General features: G+C 43.4%; 1 protein-coding gene across 6 annotated transcripts in view; it reads left to right on the top strand.

Moving 5' to 3' along the window:
• Nucleotides 1-17,130, top strand: part of LOC126259997 (la-related protein Larp4B) — a 392,670-nt gene that overhangs the window by 167,467 nt on the left and 208,073 nt on the right. The window contains exon 1 of one of the 6 annotated variants that reach the window (XM_049957143.1): nt 1,142-1,260. The exons of the other annotated variants lie outside the window; for them this stretch is intronic. Coding sequence (XP_049813100.1) covers nt 1,252-1,260 — 9 coding nt within the window. The 5' untranslated portion in view covers nt 1,142-1,251. Of the gene's footprint in view, nt 1-1,141; nt 1,261-17,130 lie in introns of those variants that run through there. 6 annotated transcript variants of the gene reach the window in all.

Below are 17,130 nucleotides of genomic sequence, written 5' to 3'. Positions count from 1 at the left end.
TTCTTCCCAGTGGTGTCCACGCGTACCGGTGTCGACAAACCTGCAGTATTGTCACAGATTTGAATTCTGCATACCAGACAACACGCTGCGCCTTATCGTAGTCTGTGCCAGTTTTGATGCACTGGGTCAAATCTCCAACAAAGCACAAAATGAAGAAGCTGAGATTTGCTAAAAGCTACATCTTTTCTTTGAAATTATAGTGGTCCCTTATGGATACCCTCTGTGTTGTACGCACAGCAGTAATCTTCGAGACATTCTCGAAATTTAGGTCGATTTTGTGTCGTAAAGAACGGCGTGCTATCTTACATCTACTAGGAACTCCTGACTCTAGTCATCTTGTCAGATAGTAAGCTCATACTGTGTTAGACACAGGCCTTCCGAAAGTCGAGGAAAACTGCATTAATCGCATTCCAGTCTGCGGTGTCTCCCTCTCGTGGACGAACAGAGCGAGCCGAGTTTAGCAAGATCTGCTGTTTGCGGAATTAATGTTAACCCCAGCAGACGAGATAACCGATCTTTCAAATGAGTCATTATGTGCGAACATGAACCGTCTTGCGTAATTATGCAACATAGTTAACAGCGATACACGGCTGCTGCCCGACGAAAGTTTTCGAAAACGTGAATGCCATGTAGAAATTCGAAAGTTGAAGAGAAATTCGGCCAGTTATCAACTAACACAATGGAACAGCCTCATCTTTCTTTCCGCCAACTTTTCACTTATCACACTCCTGATGTGTCACAGTTGGACGCCGCATCACACACCGCAGGACTGCGGCGGGCGGATGGAGTCTGCGCCGTGTCGCGCTGCTCGAGCGCACAACTAGGTCCCGGCCTCTCCCCCCCTCCCCTCCCCCCCCCCCCCACTGCGCTCCTCTTCTGGCTCCGCTCCGGTCGGGCGGCGCCGCCGATTTGGCGCCCCACCCGGCCGCGCGGAGATAATTAAAGTGACTGACTGGCACGTTTTGTAATTGCATCGCGTGGGCGCTGCGCCTAGTGCGAGGCGCGCTCAACAGATGGCGGCGGCTTCGCTGGCGCCCGCGCCGCGCCGGTCACGTGGTGCCTCGCTGGCCCGACTTGGGGAGTCCCGCGGTTCTCGGGACACCACGTCACGCGTACGTGGTGCAATGACGCGGGCGCGGGCGAGCTGGCGAGAATGCAGCGTCAGCTCTGCCATAGCGAGCGTACAGTCGCGAGAGGAGTCCCGCCTCGAGGACCGGTCTGGATCCCACTGTCCTAAATTCTGTGAACCTCATGCAAATGGTAAGCAGCAGTCTCCGTATTCCGTAACATGCCGCATATCGTACTTTTGTTTGGTAGCCGTAGCAATTAATTGTATTCTTGAAGGCTGTCCAGCAGAGGCCCACGTGCGTGTCGGTGAACTGCTGTTTAGATGGAAAAACAAGTGATCATGTTGTTTGTACGCACTTTACGTGGTGACCACTGCAGTCTGTTCGTATCGTGACGAAATGTTCGTGCGAGAAGCTAAGGCATTCAGTTAACAGCAACCTGATAACAGCGCATTTCGTTTAAAGGCGGTGAAATACGTCGTCGGCTAAACTGCTGTATCACAGGGCGTGACTTCGTAGTTTCGCTGCTTTGTTCTCTCTGTAGTATTCGCTTTCTTTCCAATGTCAGTGCGATGGGCTGCATCCCCACGCCGTCTCTGGTTCTCACATCGCCCTGTTAAAAAGCAAGGCCCAATGGCCGTTCATTAGTTTCGTGGAAGATAGATTATAAGCACAATTTCTAGTAAAATGACGCTACACACAACTGAATTGTTGATCTATTACAAACACATTAATGCTAGACATTCGTAACATGTGCCCACCACCTAGTACAATATACTTAGCTGAGGGTCCAGCTTACAAACTGTTCGTAAACGTTGCTTTGCATCTAACAGGGATACATACGAATACTTCCTGTCTATTCATACTTCCAGTACTTTCGACGATGGCAAGTACCACGACGTAAATTAATTAAATTATAAACAGTTTCAGTGATAAAATTTCGCTTCAGTACATTTTCTTCCCGCAGCGCTGATAATGCCAAACTATTTGCAGTACTCTGAATGCCTTCTGTGTTATGCTGGATATGTCAAATAACTACGCGCTCGCATATCGTGTTTCCATGAAAATAACCTACTCGAAATTCCTGACCGCTACTTTTCATTCACTCTGCGGTCTTAAAATAGGTTGGGGCCTGAAGCATTGGTGTCGGCAGTATTTTTTTCCCTGTTAGTGATAATTCTTTTCCATTAAACAATAGCACTAGGCGCGACTTTTTGAAGACAAGGATATACCGCTTTGTGATGAAATGATTTCCAATATTGGAAGAAAGATCTTTTGGGTTTTGGGCTAGATGTTTTAAAAGGAAAAAAATCCGACTGGATAGTCTGAGAACGCCATTTCATCAGAGTTTACCTTATAATGTCCGGATTAATTAGTAGATGAAACGGTTTCTGTTGTTTCGTATTGGCATCGTTTTGCTAAGAGTCCTGCCTGCTATACGTAACTCACGCATTTCTTGAAAATGGGAGGGATGGAGGAAACTGAGAGATTCTGTATAAAATAAAACGAGGGCTCTTGAAAAACAGCTCGCATTTGATTTTCTTATTAAAAAATACTCAGTTTGCCTTAGATTCGCGAATAATACTTTCATGTTATGTGGGCAAGATGCGTCTGAATAATTTCTAAAAAACATATTTTTAGTACTTACTGGCTGATAACGAGGAAAAACATGACGAATTGAAGATTTAAATTGTACAGAAACAGCCTGCTTTGAGAACAGCAGTGAACATAAGAGTTCACAGATTTCGCGGCATATTGCGCTGTGGATACTGCTATTCAGTGTCTCTTACTACTTGTCAGCTTCGGTTCCATGTTGAGACTTCTGCTGCTTCAACGCAAACAACAGTTGGGAGAACTTGAAACTGTACTGACTTATTAGATGTGATGGGATAGTCACCTGATACCGCGTGGGCCCTTCTCTGGCCCTACGAACTGCAGTGAGTTGACGTGAGAGTGAGCCTACAAGTCCCTGGTACTTACGTGGAAGCTGCTGGCACCAAATCTTTTGCAGAGCGGCAGCCAATTCCGGTATGTTTGTGGGTCCAGGATCCACGGCACGGAACCTGCATTCCGTGACATAGCGGGTATGTTTGATGGATTTCAAATCTGGGTTCCCGGGTGGCAACCTCAGTCTGCATACCTTCCTTGTAGACCATTCAAAGTCCCTTCCAGAACAACTGGGGGCCCCATTACATGCCAGGAAAATGCACCCCAGACCAGACCGTGACAGAGGCACCACTGTCTTCTTGGCAGGCTGGATCCAGCGACTCTTGTGGTCCGTTGGAATCGTGATTCGTCCAACCACCTCACATTATACCATTGTTCCAGTGGTGACTAGCGACAAATGCAAGCAGTTCGGTGCTGTGGAACACAGAAAATAGTCAGTGTCCATTTGCGAATCACGCTGAAATCCTCTGAAAGTGCAAGTGTCCAGAAATGCTAAGACGTGCAGTTCTCCAAGGATTAGTATAGTGGCCTTGGCGTATATTTTTTTCAACTGTAGTTAATACTTTCACATGAACCGAAGAAACAATACCACGGGAAAAATCTATGGATAAAATATAGCCCCTCTGTAAAAATCAGTCGGCGCATTTAAGACGTATTTGTTCCCGCGCTCCATATGTGACGGAAACGGGAAGAAAACATTACACGTGGACCAATGAAGTACCCTGTGCCATGCAGACCAGTGGTTTGCAAAGTGTGGTTCTACGTGTAGGTGTAGACCTTGAAGAGACAGCTATGAGATGTCTTCAGTATAAAGGTCTCACACACAACTATTGTGAACTTCCTCGGTCCACAAGAAGGTGCAGTTTCGCAGCACCTTAACCCATGCAAAACTTGCTACAGCTGAAACTCGATTCAGAACTTTACCCACATCTCAAAACGCATTTCCAACGTAAATTTCCCGTGACGACGTGAGCTGGTCTCGAGGAATGCCTGAGACACATAGCTGCCGTAGGTTTCCACAGAAGCTGCAGTGCCGGAGTTCCAGCCAGAGGGCTGGAAAGTGCACACGAAGGTCCTAGCGCGAACTGACATCTGGCCGCATAACTTGTCCTCTACGTCCTGTATTTCTTACCACTGTCTCATAATACCTGCCATACGTGTGCAACCTAGTTTTCCTATGCCAAGGTGACAGTGTGCTGACAGTATAACAATTGAAACAGGATAGATGTCATTCGTTGAATTCCAGGCTAATAACTCGTTGACTGTTTCCAGGTGAACCTGTAAATAGTGGAGGAAGTGTCGTGGCCAATAAAAGATCAATTTGAAGGCAGAAGTATGTTTACGGTGTTCCACGATTTTTTGCAACTTCAACAACATGCAAGCTTTCAATAAAAAATATCTGCATGTGAGAAAACTGAATATATTGACTAAAAGTTTCTCCTCGTGCAACGTGTACTTTCGGCAGCGTATTACATTGTTGAGCGAGACTGCCTGTCGGTTTGCTCTGTGTCGAGCATGTGAAGTGTCGTGAATTCAAACTTTTAACTTAATGAAATACAAAATTTTAAAAAAGATGAATCTAATTTTCAAAAGAAACGGTGTACTCGAAGAAAACTGTAACTAAAACTCACTACCAAAGTGCATTGTGAACGCAGTTCAAAGTTTGACTTGGAATATGCACGAAAATAAATTATTGCACTACTCGGAAGAAAGTGACTGAAATTACCAACACTGTTCACTAAAATTAATCTGCCTGCCAGCACGACACATTAGTATTCCGACCATACACTGCTTGCTCAAGAATCGAAGGTGCATCTGCCCTCAAATAAGTGATTTGCCTCTTGCTCAGCGTGCTGGTTTTTTGTCTCGAGTACTGCCGTTTTCGAAAGCAAATACATGAACCGTCTAAAGGACAATAAACTGGTCACTAGTAATTTTTCTTTTGCTTGTCAGAAACAATCTATGACGTAGAGTGGCGTAAAGTGCTGTGACACCTAACAAAGTATTAAAAAACTTTGTATAAATCATGAAAGTGGGTCTCACTTTAAAGAGAATTGTCTTTGAAACATTAAGCTCTGATTATAGATTAATAGGACTGCACAACGTAAGACAGAGCAGTTTATTTACGATGTTCTTGTGAGCTAAGAGATTTTTGCCGGAGAATGTCTTAGGCTTCAAAAACTAAAAAAATCTAGTAAGCGGCAAGAGACATGACCTTTCATAGATAGGCGGAGTAGATCAACTCAAAATTGTGCAATTTTCTTGACTACACTTCCAGTCAATCTGTGATTGTGGAACATGGGAAACGTGTATGAGACGTAATATCTACATTGACACAGCATATACGCTACCACAACTGTAGCTGAAGGAGTAACCACACAGACTTAATAATAGAACAACAAAATCAGTAAAATTGTTTCAAAGGTGAGTTACTTAAAATTGCAGAAAACAAATGAATCTTACAGGCACCTAGTTTTTAACGAAACTTGCGCTACATACACTACTGGCCGTTAAAATTGCTACACCACGAACATGACGTGATACAGACGCGAAACTTAACCGGCAGGAAGAAGATGCTGTGATATGCGAATGATTAGTTTTTCAGAGCATTCACAGAAGGTTGACACCGGTGGTGACACCTACGACGTGCTGACATGAGGAAATTTTCAAACTGATTTCTCATACACAAACAGCAGTTGACCGGCGTTGCCTGGTGAAACATTGTTGTGATGCCTCGTGTGAGGAGGAGAAATGCGTACCATCACGTTTCGGACTTCGATAAAGGTCGGATTGTAGCCTATCGCGATTGAGGTTTATCGTATCGTGACATTGCTGCTCGCGTTGGTCGAGATCCAATGACTGTTAGCAGTTGGCGACATCGCGGTGAACGCACATTGGAAGCGTGTACTCGTCATCGCCATACTGGCGTATCACCCGGCGTGATGGTATGGGGTGCCACTGTTTACACGTCTCGGTCACCTCTTGTTCGCATTGACGACACTTTGAACAGTGGACGCTATATGTCAGATGTATTACGACCCGTGGCTCTACCCTTCATTCGATCCCTGCGAAACCCCTACATTTCAGCAGTATAATGCACGACCGCATGTTGCAGGTCCTGTACAGGCCTTTCTGGATACAGAAAATGTTCGACTGCTGCCCTGGCCAGCACATTCTCCAGATCTCTCACCAGTTGAAAACGTCTGGTCATTGGTGGCCGAGCAACTGGCTCGTCACAATATGCCAGTCACTACTGTTGATGAACTGTGGTATCGTGCTGAAGCTGCATGGGCAGCTGTACCTGTGCGTGCCATCCAAGCTCTGTTTGACTCAATGCCCAGGCGTTTCAAGGCCGTTATTACAGCCAGAGGTGGTTGTTCAGGGTACTGATTTCTCAGGATCTATGCACCCAATTTGCGTGAAAATGTAATATATCAGTTCTAGTATATTTGTCCAATGAATCTGTTTATCATCTGCATTTCTTCTTGGTGTAGCAATTTTAATGGACAGTAGTGTATGAGATATTCTTTCCACACGTAAGGAAATGTTCCTCCCCATATCCTCCCTCCCCACAGAAATGCGGAACTGGTGACAAGTGAGGAGCAAACTAGCGGCAGTGGAGGAAAACTTTGGGAAGCAGTTGTGGCGGTCACAGCGATCTGAGTACATTACGGTAGAGAATAGATAAGTGTCCGGCCGGCCGGCCAGCGCTTATCTGCCAATCGGCCGTGACTCGCGTGCCAACTGCCCGATAAGAACTGTCTCGGCACTAAACACTGGGGACTGCACCGGCTTCATTAGCTGCGGCGGGATCACCAAGCACTGATAGCTCCAAGGCCAGAGAGGTCGCTTCATCCGAACTGTCTCGTTGCCTGACAGTACTGCCTTACCGGCAGTTGCTCCGCAGCTAGCAATCGTATGTAAGTTACCTATAAAAAACTTGACTATAAATGAAAATACTCAATAAACTTTTTCGAAAACTTATTCCTCGCTTAACTTGGGCTCTAGATGTCGTAGCCGGCCGTTGTGGCCTATCGGTTCTAAGCGCTTCAGTCCGGAACCGTGCTGCTGCTACGGTCGCAGGTTCGAATCCTGCCTCGGGCATGGATGTGTGTGATGTCCTCAGGTTAGTTAGGTTTAAGTAGTTCTAAGTCTAGGGGACTGATGACCTTAGATGTTACGTCTCATAGTGCTTAGAGCCATTTGAGCCATTTGAACCATTTTTAAGTGCCTCTGCAGATCCTCCCCCAGTAGGTCACCGCCGTCTGCCGTTGGTGCCTTCTTATAGATAATCGTATCTGCAGACAGCCTCATAGAGCTTCCGACGCTTTCTCCCAGATTACACACGGCAAACACTAATGGTCCTATCACACTTCCTTCGGTACTTCTAAAATTACCTTTACATCGGTCGATTTTGTTCCACTTAGAGACGAGGAGTTCTATATGCAAGGAAGTCTTCAATCAAGTCACATATGTCGTAACTTCGTGAGCACGTATTTTAATTTTTATTTATTTTCTTTTTTCCACCAACGTCAGTGCGGGACAGCATCAAATTCCTTCTTGAAGTCAATGAACATAACATCAATCTGGGCGCCGCTATCTATATCGCTACGGATCTCATGGGGGAACAGCGAGGCGATTCTCGCAAGATCAGTGTGCGGAGCCGATGTCGAATTTGTGATTTTTTTCTTTTTTAGTTCTCAAACGTCGTGATACGTAAAATTAAAATAAAGTGAATAATTCTGCAGCACAATAACGTCAGCGATAAAGGCCTATAAATATGTGCATCCGTCCTGTGATCCTTCTTGAAAACGGAAGTGACATGAGGTTCTTTCAGATCGCTAGGTACCCTTCGTTGCTCCAGCGGCCAACAATAAATAGGGATAAAAAAAAGGGAGCAAGTTCTTCGGCGTTACCTCCCGAACCTTACACGTGCCTCGCCCTGACGCGTTTCCACTATTAAGCGATTTTAGTCACCTTCCTATTCCACGATAATTTCTCAGTATCTACCATTTCGGCGTTCGTACGATAATTCCGCGCTGAAACAATGTCGGGAGACGGAATTCCGTCTTCAGGTCTTCTGTGATCTTCAGTTTTGATGCCATATGGTCACTGCATGACTGAATAGATAATTTCGGTCTGCTTACTGACTTAAAGTGAAGACGAAAACTTATTAGGTGCTTCAGTCAGTTCTGTTGGAAAACATTTCTTCAGAAGTCAATGGGCGCTTCACTCATCGCTCTCTTTGCGCTCATTATAGCTTCGTTCAGCATTCGTCAGCTAGGTTTCGAATTACCGTAATCTTAAATCTCTTCTTACACCGCGCAACACTAATTCCGACAGAATTTTGTAAGTTGGTCAGGGATATTTTGAGTGTCGCTATATGTGACCCCGTGATATCCAGAGGCTTTACGAAATTACGAAGTAATTTCTGTCCAGAAATTGATTAAAATACAGCATGTTACCAAAAACACACACGACATAAACGCCTCTCAATAGCCAACAAACTGAAACACCACGAAACTGTCAAACAGCTGCAAATTTGTGCAAGCGCAATTATATTTAAAGAAACCAACACTGTAGCAATACACACATTACTCAAACTAGGATAGTCAGAACATGTATAAATAAAAAATACCAAGAAGATGGAGTTTAGAGGATGACTTCAAATGGAACAGTTTATAAAGAAATAGAACCAGTGGCAATTACAGTGAAAAAGAAACGCATCTCCATCCTAGGACAATTGAGGAGGGTAATATTAAATAGAATTAGCAGGAGAATAATTGAGAAGTTATGGAATCGTAAGAGCGGCATGAGAGGAGTCAGAGATAAAGGACGACATGATGCAATTACGGATTACGATGCAGGATTTGAAAGGCAACCAATGAAAATAGACAGATTCGGGAGGTTGATCTCTGATGAGGAGAGACGGGCAATATCTGAAAGATCGAAAAAAGTATTGGCCAACAAAAACAGAACAGCCTAATTCGTAATATTGATTAAAGTGTTCCAATGTTGACCATAAAATATATTTAAAAAATTTATATCCTGTTTGCTACCTCCAGTTACCTGTCTGTGGAAGAAAATCACAGCAGTGAAGGAGCCTGTAACATGCCATCGTTCATAAGCCGGCTCTTCCACCACGTTCAGTGAACGCGCACAAGACATAAATATTGGTCAGCTCTTAACTGTGATCAACAAACCTATCCGTACTGCTGTGCATCACTGTTGACGCACAACGAAGACTGTCGGAAACACACATCCCGAACACAACCGAGCAATTCTGAATGCAGTCTTATGGACGAAGAGTACAGTGGGCGTTACCGTGTTGACAGCAACAGGCATAGTGACTGGACGGAACACGATGATTCGCAAACAAGACACACAACACATGCTATGGACACTTCATTGTTGCCCAGTTCTCATTGTCGGTGCAACCGAGATACAAAGACAAATACCGGTGAGAATCAAACGAAATCAAATTGCTCTGTAACGATCCACTGGAGACCTTTGGTCCGTTATACCAAAATAGTCCGACAAAATTTCGTGTGTTGTTCTGGGATATTTTTATACGCTGAGAACTCCTGGGATAGCGATATGTACATATGCAGACGGCAATAGCATCGCGTACACAACGTATGAAAGGCAGTGCATTGGCGGAGCTGTCATTTGCAGGTCGCGGCTCCATAGTGGTGTGGGCTGTGTTCACGTGGGATGGACTGCGTCCTTTGGTCCAATTGAACTACTTGGAGACCATTTGCAGCCAAAGATAGGATTTTTATGGATAACAATACGCCATGTCACGGGGCCGCAGTTGTTAGCTATTGCTTTGAAAAACATTCTGGACAATTCGAGCGAATTACTTGGCTACCTGTCGCACAGAATAGAGGGGTCAGTTTGTGCACAAAATCCTGCAACACTGTAGCAAAAGGACGACTGTAGAGGCATCAGGGACTACATGAGTCCATGCCACGCAGAGTCGCTGACTACGCCGGGTGACAGGACGTCCAACACGATGTTAGGAGGTACCCCATGACTTTCGTCGCCTCAGTGTGTTCTGGTATGTAGATCGCTACGCACTTTCTTGAATGTGCTCTACCTGAGTATTACAGTTTTTACCTATGATTTTTGACCAGACAACTCATTTTCTTTCGTTAGCAGAGACTTGTCAATAGCTTTGGAATCGGTCTGCTAATAGACTCATAAATTGTAGGTACTTAGACTACCTTCCTCTAGCAAACGATCCGTGCAGTTGCGAACCCATTGCAAACAGCCAATACCTGGACTCGAACCGTTTATTCAGAGATTTTGAAACAAACTAAAATACTCACTTTTTTTTCCTTGCTCAGTAGTTCGCAGAGAGTACTGTGAGGTAACGTAGGCTAGCGTTTACTGTGGAATAGTTCTCTAAAGGAAGTCTGAAGCTCAAATTGTGAGGCCCGAAACGGCGAGTGTAGGTTTTGAGCCGTGTTAGGCAAAATTTGCAACGAATTAGACTTTGAGTCTTGTCTTGACAAACTAAATGATAGAATATTTTTCATGGGTAGGACATGTTCGCTTCCGTGCAGTGTCCTGTAAAGCTACGTATCTGTAAGCAACGCGGAAATTTCGGAGTAGCCCTTCTTGACGAGTCATGTGTACATTATTTACTTACCATGCTTCTTCCTCGTGCACTGAGTGTCTGGGATTTACGGCTTTTGCTCTTCTCCATTTACCACGAAGTACTTCACAGCATTCAGAAGCTGCAGCTTCATTTTTTATCGTGGTAATGTGTTGACATTGTTTTGATACTTTTTAAGCCACCGAATGTTTTTCGTAACGGCGAAAACCGTATGTCCAGAAGTAAATTGCATTTATTAATTCGCACATAGACGTAGCGTTAAAATCAGATCCTTAACTGTCTTCCATTGTGCAGAGGTGGTGGCTCGTTTCATCGCAATCGGTAATCTGTGTTGCACGTGTGTAGATCTCTGGTTTGAAATAAACTTCAGCTTCCCAGAAAAGTCTCCATCATCCACCAAGCTGTAGAGAAGTTAGACGGAAACTTCGATCTGTCTTATACGTGATACAGCAAGATTTCCTTCTTTCTGTGTACAAACAGTGAGTCATCGACAATAACCGTGTGTAACGCAGGTAATTAGCATATCACCAGATCGCAGTACTTAACTAGAAATCGCCCACATGTTCAGAATTCCTTCCTTCGCATAAGATGCGAATTTTATCTCTCTCCTCAATTTGTTCCTGGAAATGGAAACAGAAAATCTATTGCTCTAGAAGTATGTCACCACCTTTGTATTTTTACTGTGCATCATGCAGGAAACTGTCAAGCATTTAGATGATTATTCCATGAATCATTCACCTCCGTTGTCAGATTAAACCCCATGTACCAGCAGGTGCGGTACATGCTAATAACTCGGTGTTTAATGTTCTGTTCTGACACACACTTCGCATTTGCAGCGAATGTCTGAGATTGAGTGGCAACATGAACACTGGCAGGCGGATTTCGCGTTTGTAATAAGGTATTTAGCTTTAGACTATGAAGCAGACGCCCTAGCAAAGGGTCATAATTTGTACTTGAGTACTTGATTAGTCCATTCGTAATTTTTGTCGGTAGAGGGATGTTCAAGCCATCTTACAAGATTTTTAGAAAGCGTTCGCTTTGTTTTGCTTCATATTTTACGATTTATACTTGAGTTCGCTTAGTATAGTTCTAAGTAATCGATTTTGTATTGCATCTCAATGCGAATTTTTTTTAGGGAAACGCCACCGTTAGATTCAAAGTGAAAGCAAAAAGTTTTTCTGATCGCAATAGTTTGGAAAGCGTAAATATTGTCCTCCAGAAAGCTGGAACACGAGATGCTCAGGATGGTCAAAATCACAGAATATTCGTTAGCTTCGCAGTGACGTTTTGTGGCTGCTAGGTTGCTCACGAAACAGAAATAACAGAATCTGTGACCGGCATTTTTAGACAGTTATCACTTTCGCCAATGTTGGTACGTGGTTTCCTTAAACACAGGGATTGTTCCAGTAGTAAACGGTTATTTCCAGCGCTCAAGGGTACAGTTAAAAGGCTATCGCGCCACCATAGAATCCCTCCCTGCTCCACATGTCAGGATGAATCACTGCTGGACCCCAGACTACTGAGTTTATTTTAGATTACTCACTCAAAGGCAGACTGACTTCATACATTTTTGGATGCAGCACTTATTGTGAAACTAAGGTGTTTTAATCAGCTGAATTATCAACCGGTAAATTGTGGATACAATAAGTTGTAACGGAGACTTTTTGTTGGGAAAGAAAGGAAAATTAACTAATTATGAAGTGACACCAACTCTGCGACATGATTTAATGTTAGACCTGCGTTTTTACATTAGTCAAAAGTTGCTGAGCTTAGGACTAAATCTATAAGGATACTCCGCAGGTAACAATTAAGTACCTGGCAGTGGATTCATCAAACCACCTTGACAATAAATCTCTCTTATTCCAACTCTCGAACAGCGCGCGGAAAAACTAACATCTATATCTTCCCGTGCGAGCTCTGATTTCCCTTATTTTGTAATGGTGATAGTTTCTCCGTATGTAGGTCTGCGTTAATAACATATTTTCGCATTCGAAGGAGAAAGTTGCTGATAGAAATTTCGTGAAGATTGTACTGCAACGAGTAACGCCTTTGTCATGTCTACCCCCATATCCCGTATCATGTCAAGTGATGTTTCTGCGATAATACAAAACGTGCTGCTCTTCTTTGAACTTTCTCGGTGTACTCTGCTAATCCCATCTTCTAAGAATCCCACACCGCGCAGCAGGACTCCAAAAGAGAACGGCATGGCATAGTATAGCATAGGCAATCTCTTTAGTAGGCCTGTTACATTTTCTAAGTGTTCTGTCAGTAAAATGCAGTCTTCAGTTAGCTCTCCTTAAGTGTTCTTTCCTTTTTAAGTTGTTCGTAATTTTAATTCCTAGCTATTTACGAGTAGTTAATCGATTTATAGTGTAGCTGAAGTGTAACGGATTCCTTGTAGCACTCATGTGGATGACTACACATTTTCCATTATTTAGGGTCAATTGCCAATTTTCGTACCATACAGATACATTTTCTAAATCGTTTTGAACTTTGGTATTGTGATGACTTTACTAGACGATAAAAGATAGCGTCACCTGCAAACAACCTAAGACGGTTCTTCCAATCCATCTGTGGCATACAGCAAACCAGTGCTAAAGTCTTGGTTGCAATTTTAGTGTTTTATTTTACAACTACTCGTTTCACCTTATTTAGGCATCTTCAGCTTGATCTTAATTTGGTGTTTCTTAAAACGATCCTTAAGACAGTGTAGCCTAAGAGCATCGTCGAATACATCAGGCCAACATCGCATTCGTTAAACTCAGTAAAAACTAAGACAGTTGTTCAGATTCTGTCCTACATCGTTTATATAGATAAGGAACAGCAGAGGGCATATAACACTATCTTGGCGAATGCCATAAGTTACTTCCACTTTTCTCTGACTTTCCGTCGATTACTACGGACAGTGACCTCCGACAGGAAATCACAAATCAAGTTGCATAACTGAGACGATATTGAGCAAGCACGAAATTTATCAGAAGCCATCTTGAAATACCGAATCAATTTGAAATCCCTTGTCGATAGCATTCAGCACTTCGTGTGAGTAAAGAGATACTGTCAATAGACCGTTCTCTTCGGGGTAATTAATAATCTAGGAACACAATATATGTTCCAAAATCCTGCTGCGTATCGATGTTAATGAAACGGACCTATTATTCAGTGAATTACTCATATTGCTTTTCTTTAATATTGGAGTGACCTGTGAAACTTCCCAGTCTTTGGGTTTGCATGTTGAGTCGACGGAGCGACTGTATACGATTAAGTATGGAGTTACATGCATTAGCACACTCAGAAAAGAACGTAATTGGTATACAGTCTGGACAAGACGACTTGCTTTTATTACGTGACGTAACCCTCAATGTAAGAAGTGTTAAGTTCAGTAAAACTTATCTGCGTATGCGACATCGCGTTCTATACACAAACGTTTCGGCATCTGTTAAGTGTCTTTCGTCACGGTAGACAGCTCCACTGCACGGAGCCAGAGACGTTTCACGAAAGTTCACAATGGCTACCGAAGTTTACTCGCTCACAAACGTACTACAGGAGCTAAATCACAAATTTGATGATGCTGCAAACCCTCCCCCGCTGCCCGCTGCTGAAATACAGCCTCGGTAAATTAAAATTAGAGCAACGCGTGTAACCACTCATGGTGTCTCCCAGTCGATTGTATGGGCATTTTCAGTAATACAGGTTACAATGAAAAGGTGACGATATGCACCTGCAATATGTATGTGCGCAGTATATTCACAAAGTTCATATCGTAAAACGTATCTTTCGCCATACCCAGATATTGATCGAATGCCAGCTTACAGTTCTGCACATACCACAGGTCCTGTTAGCGCTTCATACAGATATCAGTACTGTCCCTAACTGTGACTAATACAGCTTCACCGTTAGTCCAATGTGAGCGATATGTACCGTTACGCTCCCATGGCGCTAGACTGGCGTATCTTCCTGCTGCCGTTCCACTGAAATTGTGGATCGCACCGTAGTCTCACACTTGTGTAACTCCGTAGGAAGCAATTGAAAATAGTTGTCTCGACGTTTCTGAAACAGTTGAGAGAGATTTGTTGCAAAACTGTGAAACGCTGCTGAACATAGCTGCAGCAGTTTTTCTCTGGTTAAGCTTAGAACAAAAGCTCAGTGGAGAGGAATTGTAATTGAGAAAAGAAAGGCGCCTTTACATAAGTTTTGTTCAGAGTGGTGGAATTAACATACGTTCTTGTTTCAGGAGTTGCGGAGTGGAAAAAAATGTTTACTGAATGCTTATTTCACCTGAGCCATTCTAAGGCGGAAGTATCTTACATATTCCACCAGAAGAAATGACTTTCCAGTTATCTAAGTAACTCTACAAGAGCGAGTTTCTCCTCGTATGTTAACATTTTGCGGCTAAATTTAGTTACTCGGTTTCATCTTTCCTTAGAGCGTTTTTCAACTACTGAGCAACTTCATTTGATAAGAGTCGAAATCTTATTTCTTGCTATTAAAGATATTTCGTCTGTAAATTTATGCTGTAAAATATTTTCGTTTCTGCCCATAAGTATTTTCGTTATGAAAGGCTTTTTCTTCTATGTGTCTTGCCAATTCCAGTCTTGACTATTTATTCTCACTTCTCCAGTTAGTGTCCCCTTGTGTTAAACGATTTTTCTGAGCCTTTAGTCTGATTTGATTCCTTAAGTTCTGTAGAGCTCTGAACAGCAATTGCAGCCTTTCTGTATCCATAAAAAGCCCTTCCTGTGTTTAAAACAGTTATCAGAAGGGCTCTGCTGGCTACAACTTCTTCCACTGATTTAGTTGCTGAATGTAGTTACGCTATCAACACTGAAACACCTAGTTGTATCATCAAGGAATCCACGAACTAGACATAGCTTTCTCATGCTGAGTCATTCTGGAAGCTCCAATGGGGGGAAAAAGGTACCGGAAACAATCACTCCAGCTCGAATCTGTTACCAAGAGGCTCATATGTTTTCCTGGACGCGGATATTTACTCACAGGTACCTAGTTTCATCTCCGGACAATTCAAAAGTTCGTTTGAATTATAAATTTTGTTAGAATTGGCTATTAGAATCTTAAATTTCTGATACTTCCCTGGTGTGTTGGTTCACACGAGCATAATGTGAAAGCTTCATGAAGTCGTTGCACAATGCCACACATGTTAATTATGTTTAGTTGCGTGTTTTCCTTGCAGTAGCACGGAGAGCATCCTTCTGAGTCAACAATTTCGACGGAAGTTCTGTAAAACGGAGTTCCCAGTTTTGTTTTCCTCGTAAGGTCCTAACGATGTTGACGGTACAAGTTTTTGTAGTTTAACTATCGAAAAGGGATTCAGTTTTTAAATGTTAAAATTTATACATGGGAGCGTCTAAAAGCGAAGTAGTATTAACGGCAGATTGACAGCAATGGATTTATCGCAATGGATTTATCATTGACATAAACTTACTAGCTGAGTTGGGAAAAATATTTTGTCCTCTTTGTGTGTGTGTGTGTGTGTGTGTGTGTGTGTGTGTGTGTGTGTGTGTGTGCGCGCGTGTGTGTGTTTTCTTAATAGTGAATTCAGCTTTCTTCATTGACAGATTTATTTCTGGGATGTTAGCTCCAATAGTTTCTTTAAAAGCAGAACAGCGTGAACGAGGGATATCACAGCGCATATTTAGCGACACATGGTTCTTCGTCACACACTGATAAGAGACCTGTTAGATGGCCGCGTCTTGGGACGGGAAGTGGAAGCGAGTCCACTACTCAAACTTCACGAAGACGACGTAGATAATGCACAGGCTTCGAGCAAAATTGGCCTAAGCGAGGAACACAAAAGACAAATACTTCCGTCGTTCCTGTTGGAGGCGCGTGTCCACGAGCAATTTTGGCAACACGGTAGGAGCCACCCGCTGAGGGCAGGTCACCACCGGCTATTGGGGTGGGACAGCCACCCAGTAGTGGACGGACAGCGTGAGGCAGGAGACGTGACGCGCGGCCGCCCTCTGCTTCCGACGCCGGGTCCATCGCAGCGACAAACCACGTGGAAGTATGCAGGTACCTGTAAAGCCGCCGTGCGTTGCAAGGCAGTGGCGCAGTAGTTCATCTGATTTCTCCCACACTCTGCGGAATTTTGTGCGTCCTTCTAACAACAGCTCGCGCTCTGAGAATAAATCACACACGCAGTTTTTACCAGGATTACTGTGTTCGTAAATCCTACTTACCTTAGAAGATAGGTGACATAAGGCAATCTTACGTTTATAGTATTTGTAGACTTGACAATTTTGACTGAATACACTCTTCGAAATCCTGAAGGTAACATGGGTAAAATATAGGGATCGAAAGGCTATTTAAAACTCATACGAAAGTCAAACGGCAGTTAAGAGTCGAGGGAAGGAAGTAGTGGTTGAGAAGAGAGTGAGACACGGTTGTAGCCTGTCACCGATGTTATTTAATCTCTACATTGAGCAAGTACTAAAGCAAACCAAAGAAAATTTTGAATGAGGAAGTAAAGTTCAGAGA

The sequence above is a fragment of the Schistocerca nitens genome, chromosome 5, assembly GCF_023898315.1.
Source record: "Schistocerca nitens isolate TAMUIC-IGC-003100 chromosome 5, iqSchNite1.1, whole genome shotgun sequence".
Lineage (NCBI taxonomy): Eukaryota > Metazoa > Arthropoda > Insecta > Orthoptera > Acrididae > Schistocerca > Schistocerca nitens.
This window is presented reverse-complemented; position numbering and strand designations above follow the sequence as displayed.